Below are 12,580 nucleotides of genomic sequence, written 5' to 3'. Positions count from 1 at the left end.
GGTATAAGTGTTGAAGGCCGTTTGAAATTTTTTTTGTTGGTGGTCTTTGGGGTAGAGCAAATGGGGAGTTTTTACGATGATGATGGATGATAATAATGATGATGATGACGACGACGAAGACAACGACGACGACGATGATGATTATTATTATGATGACGACGGTGATGATTATTATTATATTGATAATGATGACGTCGACAAATATGATAATGATGATGATGACGAAGACGACGACGATGATGATGATGATGATGATGATGATGATGATAGTGGCACTACGCTGAGTTCCAAACTAACAATATTTGACAACGGAACCAGTTATCATTCTCCCATCTGTTATAAATGACACATCTAACCCCTTACGTCTCACCTTTGTGGCTTGGATCGCGTGGGATGCAGGGTTGCCAGATTGATTTGGCAAAAAATGCCAAATAAGTCACCGAATGAAATATATTTTATAAAAAGAAATAAATTCACTTCACTCATTCCCAAGGGGAAATTTGTCTGTAGGGTCTATTCCAATGGCGGGTTGAATTAACCCATGCGCCAGCCGCAGTACAGCGCCATAAAGTTAGCTAGGATGAGATGCATTGCTCAAAGGTCACATAGCGCGACAGAGAGTCGAACTTGGGGACAAAGCAAAGAGTATACCCATGTGTCACGCTGTCCCTGGGGAAAATGACAAATAGTCTAAAATATTGCCAAAACTTTCCAGGCGTTACATTTTCTATTAAGATGCATATAAAAGTGGAATTAAATTTCAATTTATTTTCTTGTCCGCTGCCACACCATACGTTCTTGACTTAATTAAATGTAATCTCATCTTGCCAGTTTAAGGGTTAATGATATATATATATATATATATATATATATATATATATATATATATATATATATATATATATATATATATATATATATGCTATTGCTATTAAGGGTTTTACGGCGCTTGCAACACATTTAGGTTATATCAGCGTCAGTAAAAAGGAAGAAAATGGGATGGTAAAAAGTTCTTGAATTACAAGTAAAGCATCCAAGAATAAGGGAGACAAAGGAGAATTGGATCAATTAGGGAACAGATGTAGATTCCAAGAGCACACTATTAGTGCACTTAGTTTGAGATCACTAAATGTCTCATCCAGACACAAGCACAGGTCCCCGCCAAGAGGAACACACTCAATTGTTTACAAATCATACATATGTAAAAGGAAGAATAATACAGTGCATAACAGGGAGATGATTTACAAGGAAAAAAATATCATCTCCCAAAACTCAAACTATACAATGAACTGTTTCCCTCCCATCCAGGGTATCCGGCCAGTACCAGGACAAAACCAAGTCATCTCATTCCAAGACAAAGACAGAAAGCATGTTAGAAAACATATATAAGGGGCTAGAAGACACAGTATGTACCCCCCTGCCCACTATGAGAGGTCAGGAACCCCACCCAGATATATATATATATATATATATATATATATATATATATATATATATATATATTTAGTGTGTGTGTGTGTGTGTGTGTGTGTGTGTGTGTGTATAAAACCGTTAACGGCACGTCCCCGCATGTAAAAAAAAGTGAATCAATTTAGAGTATAATTGGTTGTTTTTGTTGTTGTTCGATTCCATCAAGCATATACAGTTATTCATTTAATTGGCAAGGGAGACAGCATCTTTTGTTTGACACGATTATCTTGATGTTCTACTTTCATTCTTGACGCTTGAGGTATTAACCCTTTTACAGTTAGAATTTTGAATTTACGTCAAACTGGCATCATATATTATCGTTTCCACGAAGGGAACAGTCACAGCGATGCGGCCCAAGCTTCATCGAAGCCCACATGGATGGCATCCCACATGGATGGCATCGCTGTTACTGTTCTCTCAGTGAAAATGTACACCTCTATTTATAACCAACCAGATAAATTGTTTAATAAAATTAGATTTAGGAGAATTCAGGTCTTGCCGTTAAAGGATAAATCTGTAGATAATCTGTTTTGACATGTGCTAAATAAACAGACATATGATATTAACTGTTTGTCGTAACGCTATATACTAAAGAGTATACTTTGTTTTTATTACTGAAAGGTATAATTTTAAAATTACAACAACCACTCTCCATCACCGTTTTACAAGACTCTGTTAAAAGTAACAGTTTTTTTTTGTTTCAGGTCTTGTTTTCTTTTTCTTTATTTTCTTTTTTTCTTTCTCTTTTTTTTTTTTTGTTTGTTGTTTGTTTTTTTCTTTTTGTTTTGTCTTGTGTTTTTTTGTTCTTTTAAAAAAATGTTTTTCTTTACTTTGTTTTGTCTGTTTGGTTTTGTTGGGTTTTTTTTCCTTTTTTTTTTCTTTTTTTTTTTCTTTTTTTTTTTTTTTTTTTTTTTTTTTTTTGTTTTGTTTTGTTTTTGTTTTAGTGCAAAATCAAATTACGACAATTTGAGTTCTATGCCTAAGGAGAGAATTAATGTGAAAGAAAACTGCTTCCAAAATACCTCATCTTTTCTAGGTTGTAATGAATTTAACGCAAATGAGCTTTTTTAAAAAGTTGCAACATAACCATTTCCATACGTAATTTTCATCGCAAAACTTGCAATTAATTATTTAGTCCCATTTCTTTCCAATAAGTTACAACACAATTACTGCCATGTTTTAACGTGTTTAAAAATACTTCCCTTCCCCTCCCCATACTCAAAAAAAAAAAACCAATACTTTCCCCCGCTACCAACGTGCACTTATTTGCAGGTCTGATAACCCAATTCCTTATGGGCTCATTTTGTTGTAATGGAAATCGCAAAAATGACGCAACACATTGTCCATTACAACAATGTTAAACTAGGTCCATAAGCGGGTTTGGATGTCAGACCTGCATATGTTCCTACACGTCGCCCTCTACCCATATTCATATTACAACGAAACTCTGTTAAACCAACATGTACGTTGCCAGAACGTATGTCCCTTTGCCCCAAAACGGTATAACGGCAGGTTGAACAAGGTGATATCGATGCAATTGTTTAAGTAGAATACTTACCATATTATGTGTCCGTCAGATAAATCATACTGACACACAAAAACACAACGTGTCACTTTAAACGTTATAATATGTGTTAGAATGACTTTAGTTTTCATTTATCACCCAATTGGCATTCTAAACTCAATAACAACGAGCCGTAGCAAGGCGTTGGTAAGCTTACTGACAGACTGAGTAACTAATTTCATTAAGATTACTTATTTATCTCCTTGAGAAATGAGAAAAGATATTGCATGATAAATAATAAAGTTCAGATCGGCGCGAGGAAAAACGGAATCGTCTCAGTGTCTTCTTTAAAACATTAATGTAAATGCTGCTGTTCATTTGATCTGTTTTTGTAATTAAATTGAAGCTTACATTCAACTTCACGTTTTTCTTTAAAACATTGCAGATGGAGGAGTGTCATTAGAAGTAAAGTGAAGTTTTAGAGGTTTTACCCCATTTACTGGGGAAATGAGAAACTTTTTCATAAATACTGTTCGTATGTAGTTTATTTTTGTTATTGTATTTCTTATCATTCCATCTCATAAATGTTTTCTTTAAAGCATTGTATTATTTTATAGCTGTTAATTTGACTCCCCGGCAGTTACTTAGATAAGTAAACATAAGTAAAATATAGGTCTGTATGGCTTAGATAGGAGAGTATTCGCCTCACAAGAAAAGGGACAGGCATCGATCACAGGTGAATTTGCTTTCCAACAGTTACTTAGATAGGTAAATATACATTGAAATGTAGGTCTCTGCGCCTTAGTTAGCAAAGTAGTCGCCTCACAAGAAAAGGGACAGGCATCGATCACAGGTGAATTTGCTTTCCAACAGTTACTTAGATAGGTAAATATACATTGAAATGTAGGTCTCTGCGCCTTAGTTAGCAAAGTAGTCGCCTCACAAGAAAAGGGACAGGTATCGACCCCGTGTGAAATCGATATTTTTGTCTGATAATTCGTCTTTCAAGCAATGAATGGAATGTATCTTGTTTTGTTAAAACCGACGGAAAGAACTTTGTAATAAACTATTGTCCTGTCCAACGGGTAGTGAGATATTGCGAGTGTCCATTCCGAGCTACCGAAACCGGGATGAATTTCTGTTTCATGGTCCGTATGGCCCTTAAAAACTCTTCGTCATTTACTTGGCCATAAGCGAGATTGAGTTATATGCAGAAAGAGGAGTGTCATTAGCGAGGTATTACCACATTTCCAGCCAGCCAGAGTAATTTCATTAAGTTCAGAAAGTTTATTTCATCTCCTGGGGAGATGAGAAACAGAAACTTTTCCATAAAAACAGTCGGTATGTTGTTTATTGTTGTTATTGCATTGCTTATCATTCCATCTCATCACTTCAACTCTTCATTAAAGAAAGTGTTAACTTGATTTCAGAGCAGTGGGAGAAATTACTTAATTGCCCAAGTCTTTATTAAAGAAAAGGTGATAATGGAAAGGGTTCGGATGGGAACGGTACGGGAAATGGACGTTTCGGGTATAAACCCTTTGTCAGCACTATAAACAAATTAAAGTTGAAAACATTTTAGGCTGACGAAGGGTTTGTACCCGAAATGTCCACTGTCTGTTCCTATCCGAAATCTTCCCATTCTTGCCTTTCATTTCATATAGATAATATATTATATATTGTAATCCTCCTTTTCATTAACAAGTATATGTAAATGCCTGGCAACATAGATGAGATATGCGTCGAAAATCTACTGTCTGCAGTTGCAATGTTACAATATATTACCATTGATAATAATAAGTAAATATGATAACTAAATGTCCTTCCACTGAGCTACTAATTTGAATTCTTGGAGTCTGCTCTACTTCCTTGCCTTCTAGCGACATATTAATCCAATTATAGAGAAATGTGAAGTGTTGCTCCCAGCCAAATGAGGACAATTAAAATCCTCTATAGTCTCTTAGCGGTAGGATTTAGTTATCACTATCTATGCCTAATTGGTAAACGGTTTGTTTATTATTGAGGTCAATTCGATTGTTTACTGGAAATTATATTGTAAAAGTTGAAGGAATATGACTTTTGTTGCTATGTAGTAGTAGTAGTAGTAGTAGTAGTAGTAGTAGTAGTAGTAGTAGTAGTAGTAGTAGTATAGTAGTAGTAGTAGTAGTAGTAGTAGTAGTAGTAGTAGTAGTAGTAGTAGTAGTAGTAGTAGTAGTAGTAGCAGTAGTAGTAGTAGTAGTAGTAGGAGGAGGAGGAGGAGGAGGAGGAGGAGGAGGATTGGTAGTAGTACTTGTAGTAGTCGTAGTAATAGTAGTAGTAGTAGTAGTAGGGTCGATACACAATTTTCATGTACATGATGGAGTAGTAGTAGTAGCAGCAGTAGTAGTAGTTGTAGTAGTAGTAGGAGGAGGAGGAGTGGTAGTAGTCGGTGTAGTAGTCGTAGTAATAGTAGTAGTAGTATAGTAGTAGTAGTAGTAGTAGTAGTAGTAGTAGTAGTAGTAGTAGTAGTAGTAGTAGTATTAGTAGAAGTAGTAGCAGTAGTAGTTGTAGTAGTTGTAGTAGTAGGAGGAGGAGTGGTAGTAGTACTTGTAGTAGTCGTAGTAATAGTAGTAGTAGGGTCGATACACAATTTTCATGTACATGATGGAGAGACAAATAGAAACCTTGATCACATCACTGTGATAGGTCAATCAATTAGCACGAAAGCCTATCCAGCCCTGAAAGGGTTAAATCTACTCAGACAAGCGTAAAGGAAAACAAAATGACTCGACTTGTTCATTGTGAGTAGACTTGTCTCAGTTTGACAAATCGCTTTTGGAGGGGGCGGGTAGAAATATGTTGATTCAAGTATTGATAGATTCAAATGACTGTCCCACGTTTCTAAGAAAATCCTCTGAAATCTGACTCTGAAAAGAGGTCTCATGTTGGTTTGTTTTTTTGACAAGCCTGTAGGTCATTATCGACACTTGAGGTAAAAGGTTTCTGGCCAAATTGTAGAAAATGTGTTTTGTTATAGAAATCCAAAGATGAGTTGGATACCAGATATCTACTCTACGTGATTATTAAACATCGATGAAGTATCTTGGGCTTAGATGTGAATACAGATACAGATACTGCCGTAGGTACCGTGGGGGGGGGGGGCAAGAAGTATTTAATATTTTGGCCAAAAGTTCGTCTTTTGCATATCGATGTATTAAAATGACTCTCATCGTGGCAAAATCTCTCAAACCTGGGACTGAGGCCAAAATTTTATATCTGTGATTATTTTTTTCCGAGTGCAGCAGGACCCTACGTGATTGTTAAACACCAAAGCAGTGTCTTTGTTTGTGATGTAGATAAGGGTTTAGATTCAGATAGTGCACGGAGTTTTGTTATGTATGCTACACGAATTGTTATTGAAAACATACTACCTGAGCAGGGAGGGAATGCATAGATAGTAGACTTTCAGAGCCATAAGAATCATAGAGAAGGAGTTCATCCCGGTTTCTCCACCGTAAATCGGGTTATCCTTTAGACGCTAGTCTATCACAAAGAGCACTCAGCTAGATTTTACGTAGTATCTAGTTACCTAATAAGGGCAAAGTGACAGGGAGGGAGGGATGGGGCCTAAAACATGTCAACCGTATACTGGTTGGAGACCGCTAAATCTTTTTGCTTGTTTTTGCTTGTGAGGTTTAGTAAGTCCGGGTTTCGAATCCCGCTGTGGATCGCATAACGTTTTCTTTGGAAAAAGTAAATAACAATGTGAAAGTGAATGTAAGCTTCAATTTATTAAACGAAAACAACCAATGTGAACATTTCGGATTTCTCTTTTATCAACAACACACGAGATACCCCATTCGTCCGTAGTCTGTCATAAATCCAGTTTATCCGTTTTTGTTTATTAAATTGAAACTTGGTTTAAATTTCACATTGTTATTCATTTATTCGAGCTTCTCGCATCAACATTAATTTACATTACCTAGTATTCTTTGGAAAAAGGCTTATTACGAACATATTCTCAAAACACGCAAGTGTAAGATGCGTCCCTTTTGGGTGACAGGCAGCAGCTCCTGATGGTTTCACACAACAGTGTCATGCCCATCCATCCAATCAGCGAGCTCTCTTCACTGTCTTTTGTCCCGAGCCCAGGGAAGCGAAGTACAGAGCCGTCTAGTCGACGTTTTTGTGGAGGTTGGAAATTTTCATAATCAAGCCATTTCACCTGGCCGCATGCAAATGATAGCACATCAAATTCCATTGGTGTCCAATTTCATGTTCCGTGTATCAACCCTTTCATGTCAATACTAAATTTATCTCAAATTATAATATATTATCTCCTGGTTTATAATCTAAAAATCTAGTTTAAAACGTGAGCTTTTATGTTTATGGCACATTTTCATTCAATGTACTCAATGAACTTTGGAACCCATTAGTACTTATTAAAATGCAAGTCGAGATATGACGCCTATGAGGCTGTAATACATTTTGTTTGTGACAAAGCCATCCTGTTTCCGGTCACGTAGTTATTTTAGAACTGAGTATGTTGAGAGAAGTGGTCTTGATAGCTCAGTTGTTAAAGCACTCGCTTCACAATCAAAGGGACCGAGATCGGTCCCGGGTGCATTCGAGATATTTTTTTCTGACCCCCTGTCCACCCAGCAGTGATTGGGTAGCTGGGTCTGTTAGATATGGCTGAAAGAACTTTACTTCGATAAACTAGCGTCTTATCCAAAGAGTAGCAAGCAATTGCTATTGTCCGTTTCACGCGATAGAAACCGGGTTAAAATCCATCTCTATGGGCCTATGGCTCATTCGTGACCGAGAGCGCCCTCTCCATGCTCTCCGTCGAGAATGCCTATCGTTTTCTGATATATCAGGACATACAATTAGACCTTTTAAAAAGTATGAAGATATGGTGGATGATATTTTGGCCGACTTGATTATTTTTAAGATTAAATTGTCAACTCGTTGAGAAAGATAGAGAAATGTTTATTTCAAAGTAACAAAAGTGGAGTTTTTGGAAGGGTGTGATAAAGATGAAACCTACACTCTTGTATATGGAAGTTTGGACCCTTTTCCATTGTGACATTTTCAAGGTCGTGTCGAGGTTGGGGACTGGTCCAAAATTCAAAGTGCACGAGTGGAAGTATCTTGTATTGTTAAATAAGATTCTAGTTGTGCAAAACTATTAGTTGAGAACTCTAGGCATCCTGTTACTGTTAGTATATGGTGACATTTATTTTGGTCAAAAGTCTACGTTAAATAAAGACATTAAAGTGAAGAGATAAATTTTGACGCATAATGGTGAAAGCTAATTCACACAAATAATTTTTCAAGTAAAATTTTATAGCCTGAAAGTATATCAGTCAAATAAATCATTTATTATTGCCGTTCTTTAACAAAGCACAGTATTCAATTTGGCGTTAAAACTTTTTATTTCAAATATTGTTTGACCTATTAAGATAATACTTAACTTGTCAACAAGTGTTAAACCTGAATATTTAGATAGTTAGACTTCTTGACAAGTTGATGGCCTTTTTTAATAGATCGACCTTTGGTGACTTTATATACCCGCTAAGTCGCATTTTTATCATTTAGTTGGTGACTTAAAGCGGAAAGTACTTGTTTTGTTTTCCTCATTGAATAATAACCTTAGTGTTTTGAAACTTCAAATTATATTCTCTGGTTATTACATCGTGTCCAATAGATTGCTTGAAAGTTATAACTTATTTTCTTCTCTGGATGTGTCTTTGCAGTTCGAAATAGTTATCACCTCACTTCAGATTAAAGTTTTTAAAAGTTTCGGTTTTCAGACATCTTGATAAGACGATGGTCATTTTAATCGATTGAGATATGAAGTAAAATGTTTTCTGGCCTAAATTTAAAAAAAATGTTTTGTCAAAGTACCACAGAACAAGAGAGAGAAACTTGCTCAAATGAAAGATTTTTTTTTCGAGTAAAAATCATAAATTGTTTGATAGTTTTTGATAGAGGAATACATGTACTTTTCCTTAAAGAATTCTTGTGTTGGTTCCATCAACTCAAGGATCCCCCGGGGTTCGCTGTGATTTGGAGAGCTTGTTCGGGATGTCAAAAACAAAAGAGCTCATCTTCTATTACAATTGAGTTTGATGACCTCATCATTTCCTTTTGTAATGAATGCTGTCAGTTTTGACCGGGATATGCATTTGTCCTGTTTGAACTGTCTAGACTATGCGTCAATTAAATTTTTGAAATGGATTTTAAGAAGGCCTAATTGAGTTCAGTAAACAATATGTGATTTGAATAATGGTGAATTAAAACATCGCCCGAGAATTGTCAACAGTGAATGTAGAGGTAAGGGATTGGTGAAAGTCTTGTAATTCCTATATAATGCTTAACATGGAGTGAGATAAATGGAGGTCTTTGCTGCCCTTCTTTATTCTTACATACCGGTATAAATAACTACGTATAAGTAATCAGCAGGTTAATACATTTTTTAAAAGAGAATCATGTTATGGCTGAAATGTTGCAAATTGATGTACCACTGCATTTCGTTTTCAAACATGTTCCACAGTTAAGCTTGGACAGGGACAGTGGAAGCAGAAATGTAAGATATTGATAAAACTCCGAACAATGAATTGGCCAACCCAAGATATTTAAACCTGAAGGAATTATAATGGCAAATGCCACTGATGGTTACATCGCAATATCATTATGATTAAATCTAAAGACCCAGTTGGGGGGGGGGGGGTCATAACTAAAATCTCGACTTAACCCGGGATTGATCTCGGTCCCTTTGCAAGCGAAGCTAGTGCTCTACCAACTGAGCTATCGGGACCCATATGGGGAATGAAACCAGTATCTTGGAAAGAAGATGAGAGAGGATAGATCAAACAGAATTTTGACTTACCTGGCAAAGGTACAGAGGACGATGGCGTTTCCAACGATACAGAAGACTCCAACGACGGCCATGACCAACCCTGCCACGAAATGCAAGGCGTAAGGAACTTCGTGACATTCCGAGGAAGAGTCCCAAGTAATCCGAGTTGTCACGGTCAAGTTTGCGTTGACGGACTCGAGGCCGCCGCCACCAGGAGCGTTAGGGTCATCAACTGCTGCTACTGCTATCGAATGCGTCATCATGGCCCTGCTCAATTTATCGTCACCTTCCCTGCCACCACCACTACCACCACGCCTTGATTGCTGTTGCTGTTGTTGCTGTGGATTATTGATGACGTAGGAATAGACTATGGGAATCACCTTCCGCAATTGGAACTCTTCATCGCTGTGTGTGGAAATTAGAGTTTTCATAGCTCACGATATTATTTTGATTGCTGTCGCTGCTATGCCTTCCATTTTACGACATTCGTTACAGTTGTTCCATGAATATATAATTCAAAATAAACCGTCTGGTTTTCGTTGCCATGGTAACGTGAAAGTTGCGTGATATCACCATGTTATAAATTCCTATAGCTATCATTACTTTAAAGAAGAAGTAGCCTCATATCCAATCCATCATAACGTTGTTATTGTTGGCGATATTTTTCATCTTCTAAATCAGAGAGTATATTTTCTTTATTGACTCGTCAGGGTTATTATCCGGAGCTTGGTGGAACATTAGTCAGTCTGAAATGGAAACAGGTCATTTGTTAATGGATTATGTTAGAATATGACGTGGTAAATAGATAGATAGATAGATGGATGAATAGATATATATATATATTATATATATATATATATATATTATATAGATATAATATATAGATAGATAGATAGGTGAATGGATAGATAGATAGATAGATAGATAGGTGAATGGATAGATAGATAGATAGATAGATCGATAGATAGATAGATAGATAGATAGATAGATAGATAGATAGATAGATAGATAGATAGATAGTTAGATTGATAGATAGATAGATAGATAGATAGATAGATAGATAGATAGATAGATAGATAGATAGATAGATAGATAGATAGGTGGGTGGGTGGATAGATAGATAGACAGATAGATAGGTGGGTGGATAGATCGATAGATAGACAGATAGATGGAGAGAGATAGATAGATGGGTGGATAGATAGATAGATAGATAGATAGATAGATAGATAGATAGATAGATAGATAGATAGATAGATATGTTGATGGATGGATTGAAAGACAGGCAGACATAGGTACCTTTTGGTAGTCAATGATGTAACAACCAAAACAGTTAATGGTATTTTCTGTTCTAATCTATGGCCCAGCTCCAGTCAGATTAAATGAGGTCAGTCAGACGATGACGGATAAGTTCTAGTTCTACCATTCTGATGTACTCTGAGCTAAAACATGTTTTAAACCATTTAGCCAGAAAACTCCTCTTTGAAATAACGGTCTATTTAAATCACCCTCATTTTGTCAAAATTTCGCAAACCTGGGATTTAAGGATTGGATTTTTTTTTTGACAGGATGAGGGGTTATTTTATCGATAGTTATTTAGAGGACGAGTTTTCTGGCCAAATTTATAATGAACTAAGTAAAATGGAATGACAATTACAGAAGCAATCGGTGAGCGCATAAATGTAACACCTTTCCGAGGTTAGTCTTATTCAGAGAAATTATTCGTTTATTCTTCCAGAGGATCGTATAGTACAAAATTTCCATTTCAGAAAGTACACGCTGCTTGTTTGTCAACCTTTTCTTACAACTACTACATCACAGCGTATAACTACCACAAATTGAAGTCATTAGCAAGTTAACGATTTTGTTCCCCGAACCTAAACAATTGACCAACGACGAGGAAGAAAACCAGGATCTGTCTTCAGACGTCGCAACACGACGCCCGATGCGCGAGTTTAATCCTCACATGTTCTCACCGTACTCGGGCGTAAAATGAGCGTTGTCGCCGTCGGAAAATATTGTAATATTGCCTAATAAGCGTCATGTCTCGTCCAACATGTTAAGTGTTGCTGTGGTTAGAGACCCCTTGTAAAGCACATTGAGCACGTTTAGTGGACATTGCTCTACATAAATGCTCTAGTTTTTTTTTTTTTACTCGTTCACTCACTACTCCATAATGTGGCAGAGATTAAGACATTCATACTGTCCGAAACCAAAACGTGAGGTCGTTTCATAAACTCTTTTCTAAAAAAAAAACGTTTAAAATCTAGTTGGAGAACACGATCACAAATTAATGTGACTCAGTGTGGTTTTATTTCGGGTGTTCATGGCGGAAATTAAACGCTTAGCCACAACTATGGTACTTTGTGTTTATTTCTAAATGACTAATTAGGGACCAGGTACTGGTGTAGGCTAACAATCTGGAAAGGTGTGTATGACACTTTGCCAGACAAATCAGACAGAAATATCCTATGAAAAATATCATCCCAGAAACATCAACATGCCTTGTATTACTTCATGACAGGCTGGTTAGAGGTATGATTTCTTTTTTTGTATTCTACTCTCTGCTTTTTCTGGTACTCGGAGGTTGCGATAACTCAGTCAGTAGAGCATTCACTTCACTAGCAAAGGAACCGAGATCAGTCCAGAGTGAAGCCGAAATATTTTTCCGACCCCCCCCCCCTGTTCACCCAGCAGTGATCGGGTATCTGGTTCTTTTAGATCTGGCGGATAGTACTTTGCGATAGACTAGCAATCTATCCAAA

At 36.7% G+C, this 12,580-nt stretch overlaps 1 protein-coding gene and 1 long non-coding RNA gene across 2 annotated transcripts in view; one reads left to right on the top strand and one right to left on the bottom strand.

The window, feature by feature from the left end:
* LOC144972298 (uncharacterized) overlaps positions 1-12,580 on the top strand; it is a 175,832-nt gene that overhangs the window by 81,356 nt on the left and 81,896 nt on the right. The gene's annotated exons all lie outside the window — the stretch shown is intronic.
* Positions 1-12,580, bottom strand: part of LOC144972297 (opsin, ultraviolet-sensitive-like) — a 120,052-nt gene that overhangs the window by 39,445 nt on the left and 68,027 nt on the right. The window contains exon 3 of the mRNA XM_078913385.1: positions 9,849-10,564. Coding sequence (XP_078769511.1) covers positions 9,849-10,249 — 401 coding nt within the window. The 5' untranslated portion in view covers positions 10,250-10,564. The remainder of the gene's footprint in view (positions 1-9,848; positions 10,565-12,580) is intronic.

This window comes from Berghia stephanieae, chromosome 5 (assembly GCF_034508935.2).
Source record: "Berghia stephanieae isolate SIO BIC M18660-M18661 chromosome 5, UCSD_Bste_1.3, whole genome shotgun sequence".
Classification (NCBI taxonomy): domain Eukaryota; kingdom Metazoa; phylum Mollusca; class Gastropoda; order Nudibranchia; family Aeolidiidae; genus Berghia; species Berghia stephanieae.
Note: the sequence above shows the minus strand (reverse complement) of the source record. Positions and strands in the feature narration are given on the sequence as shown.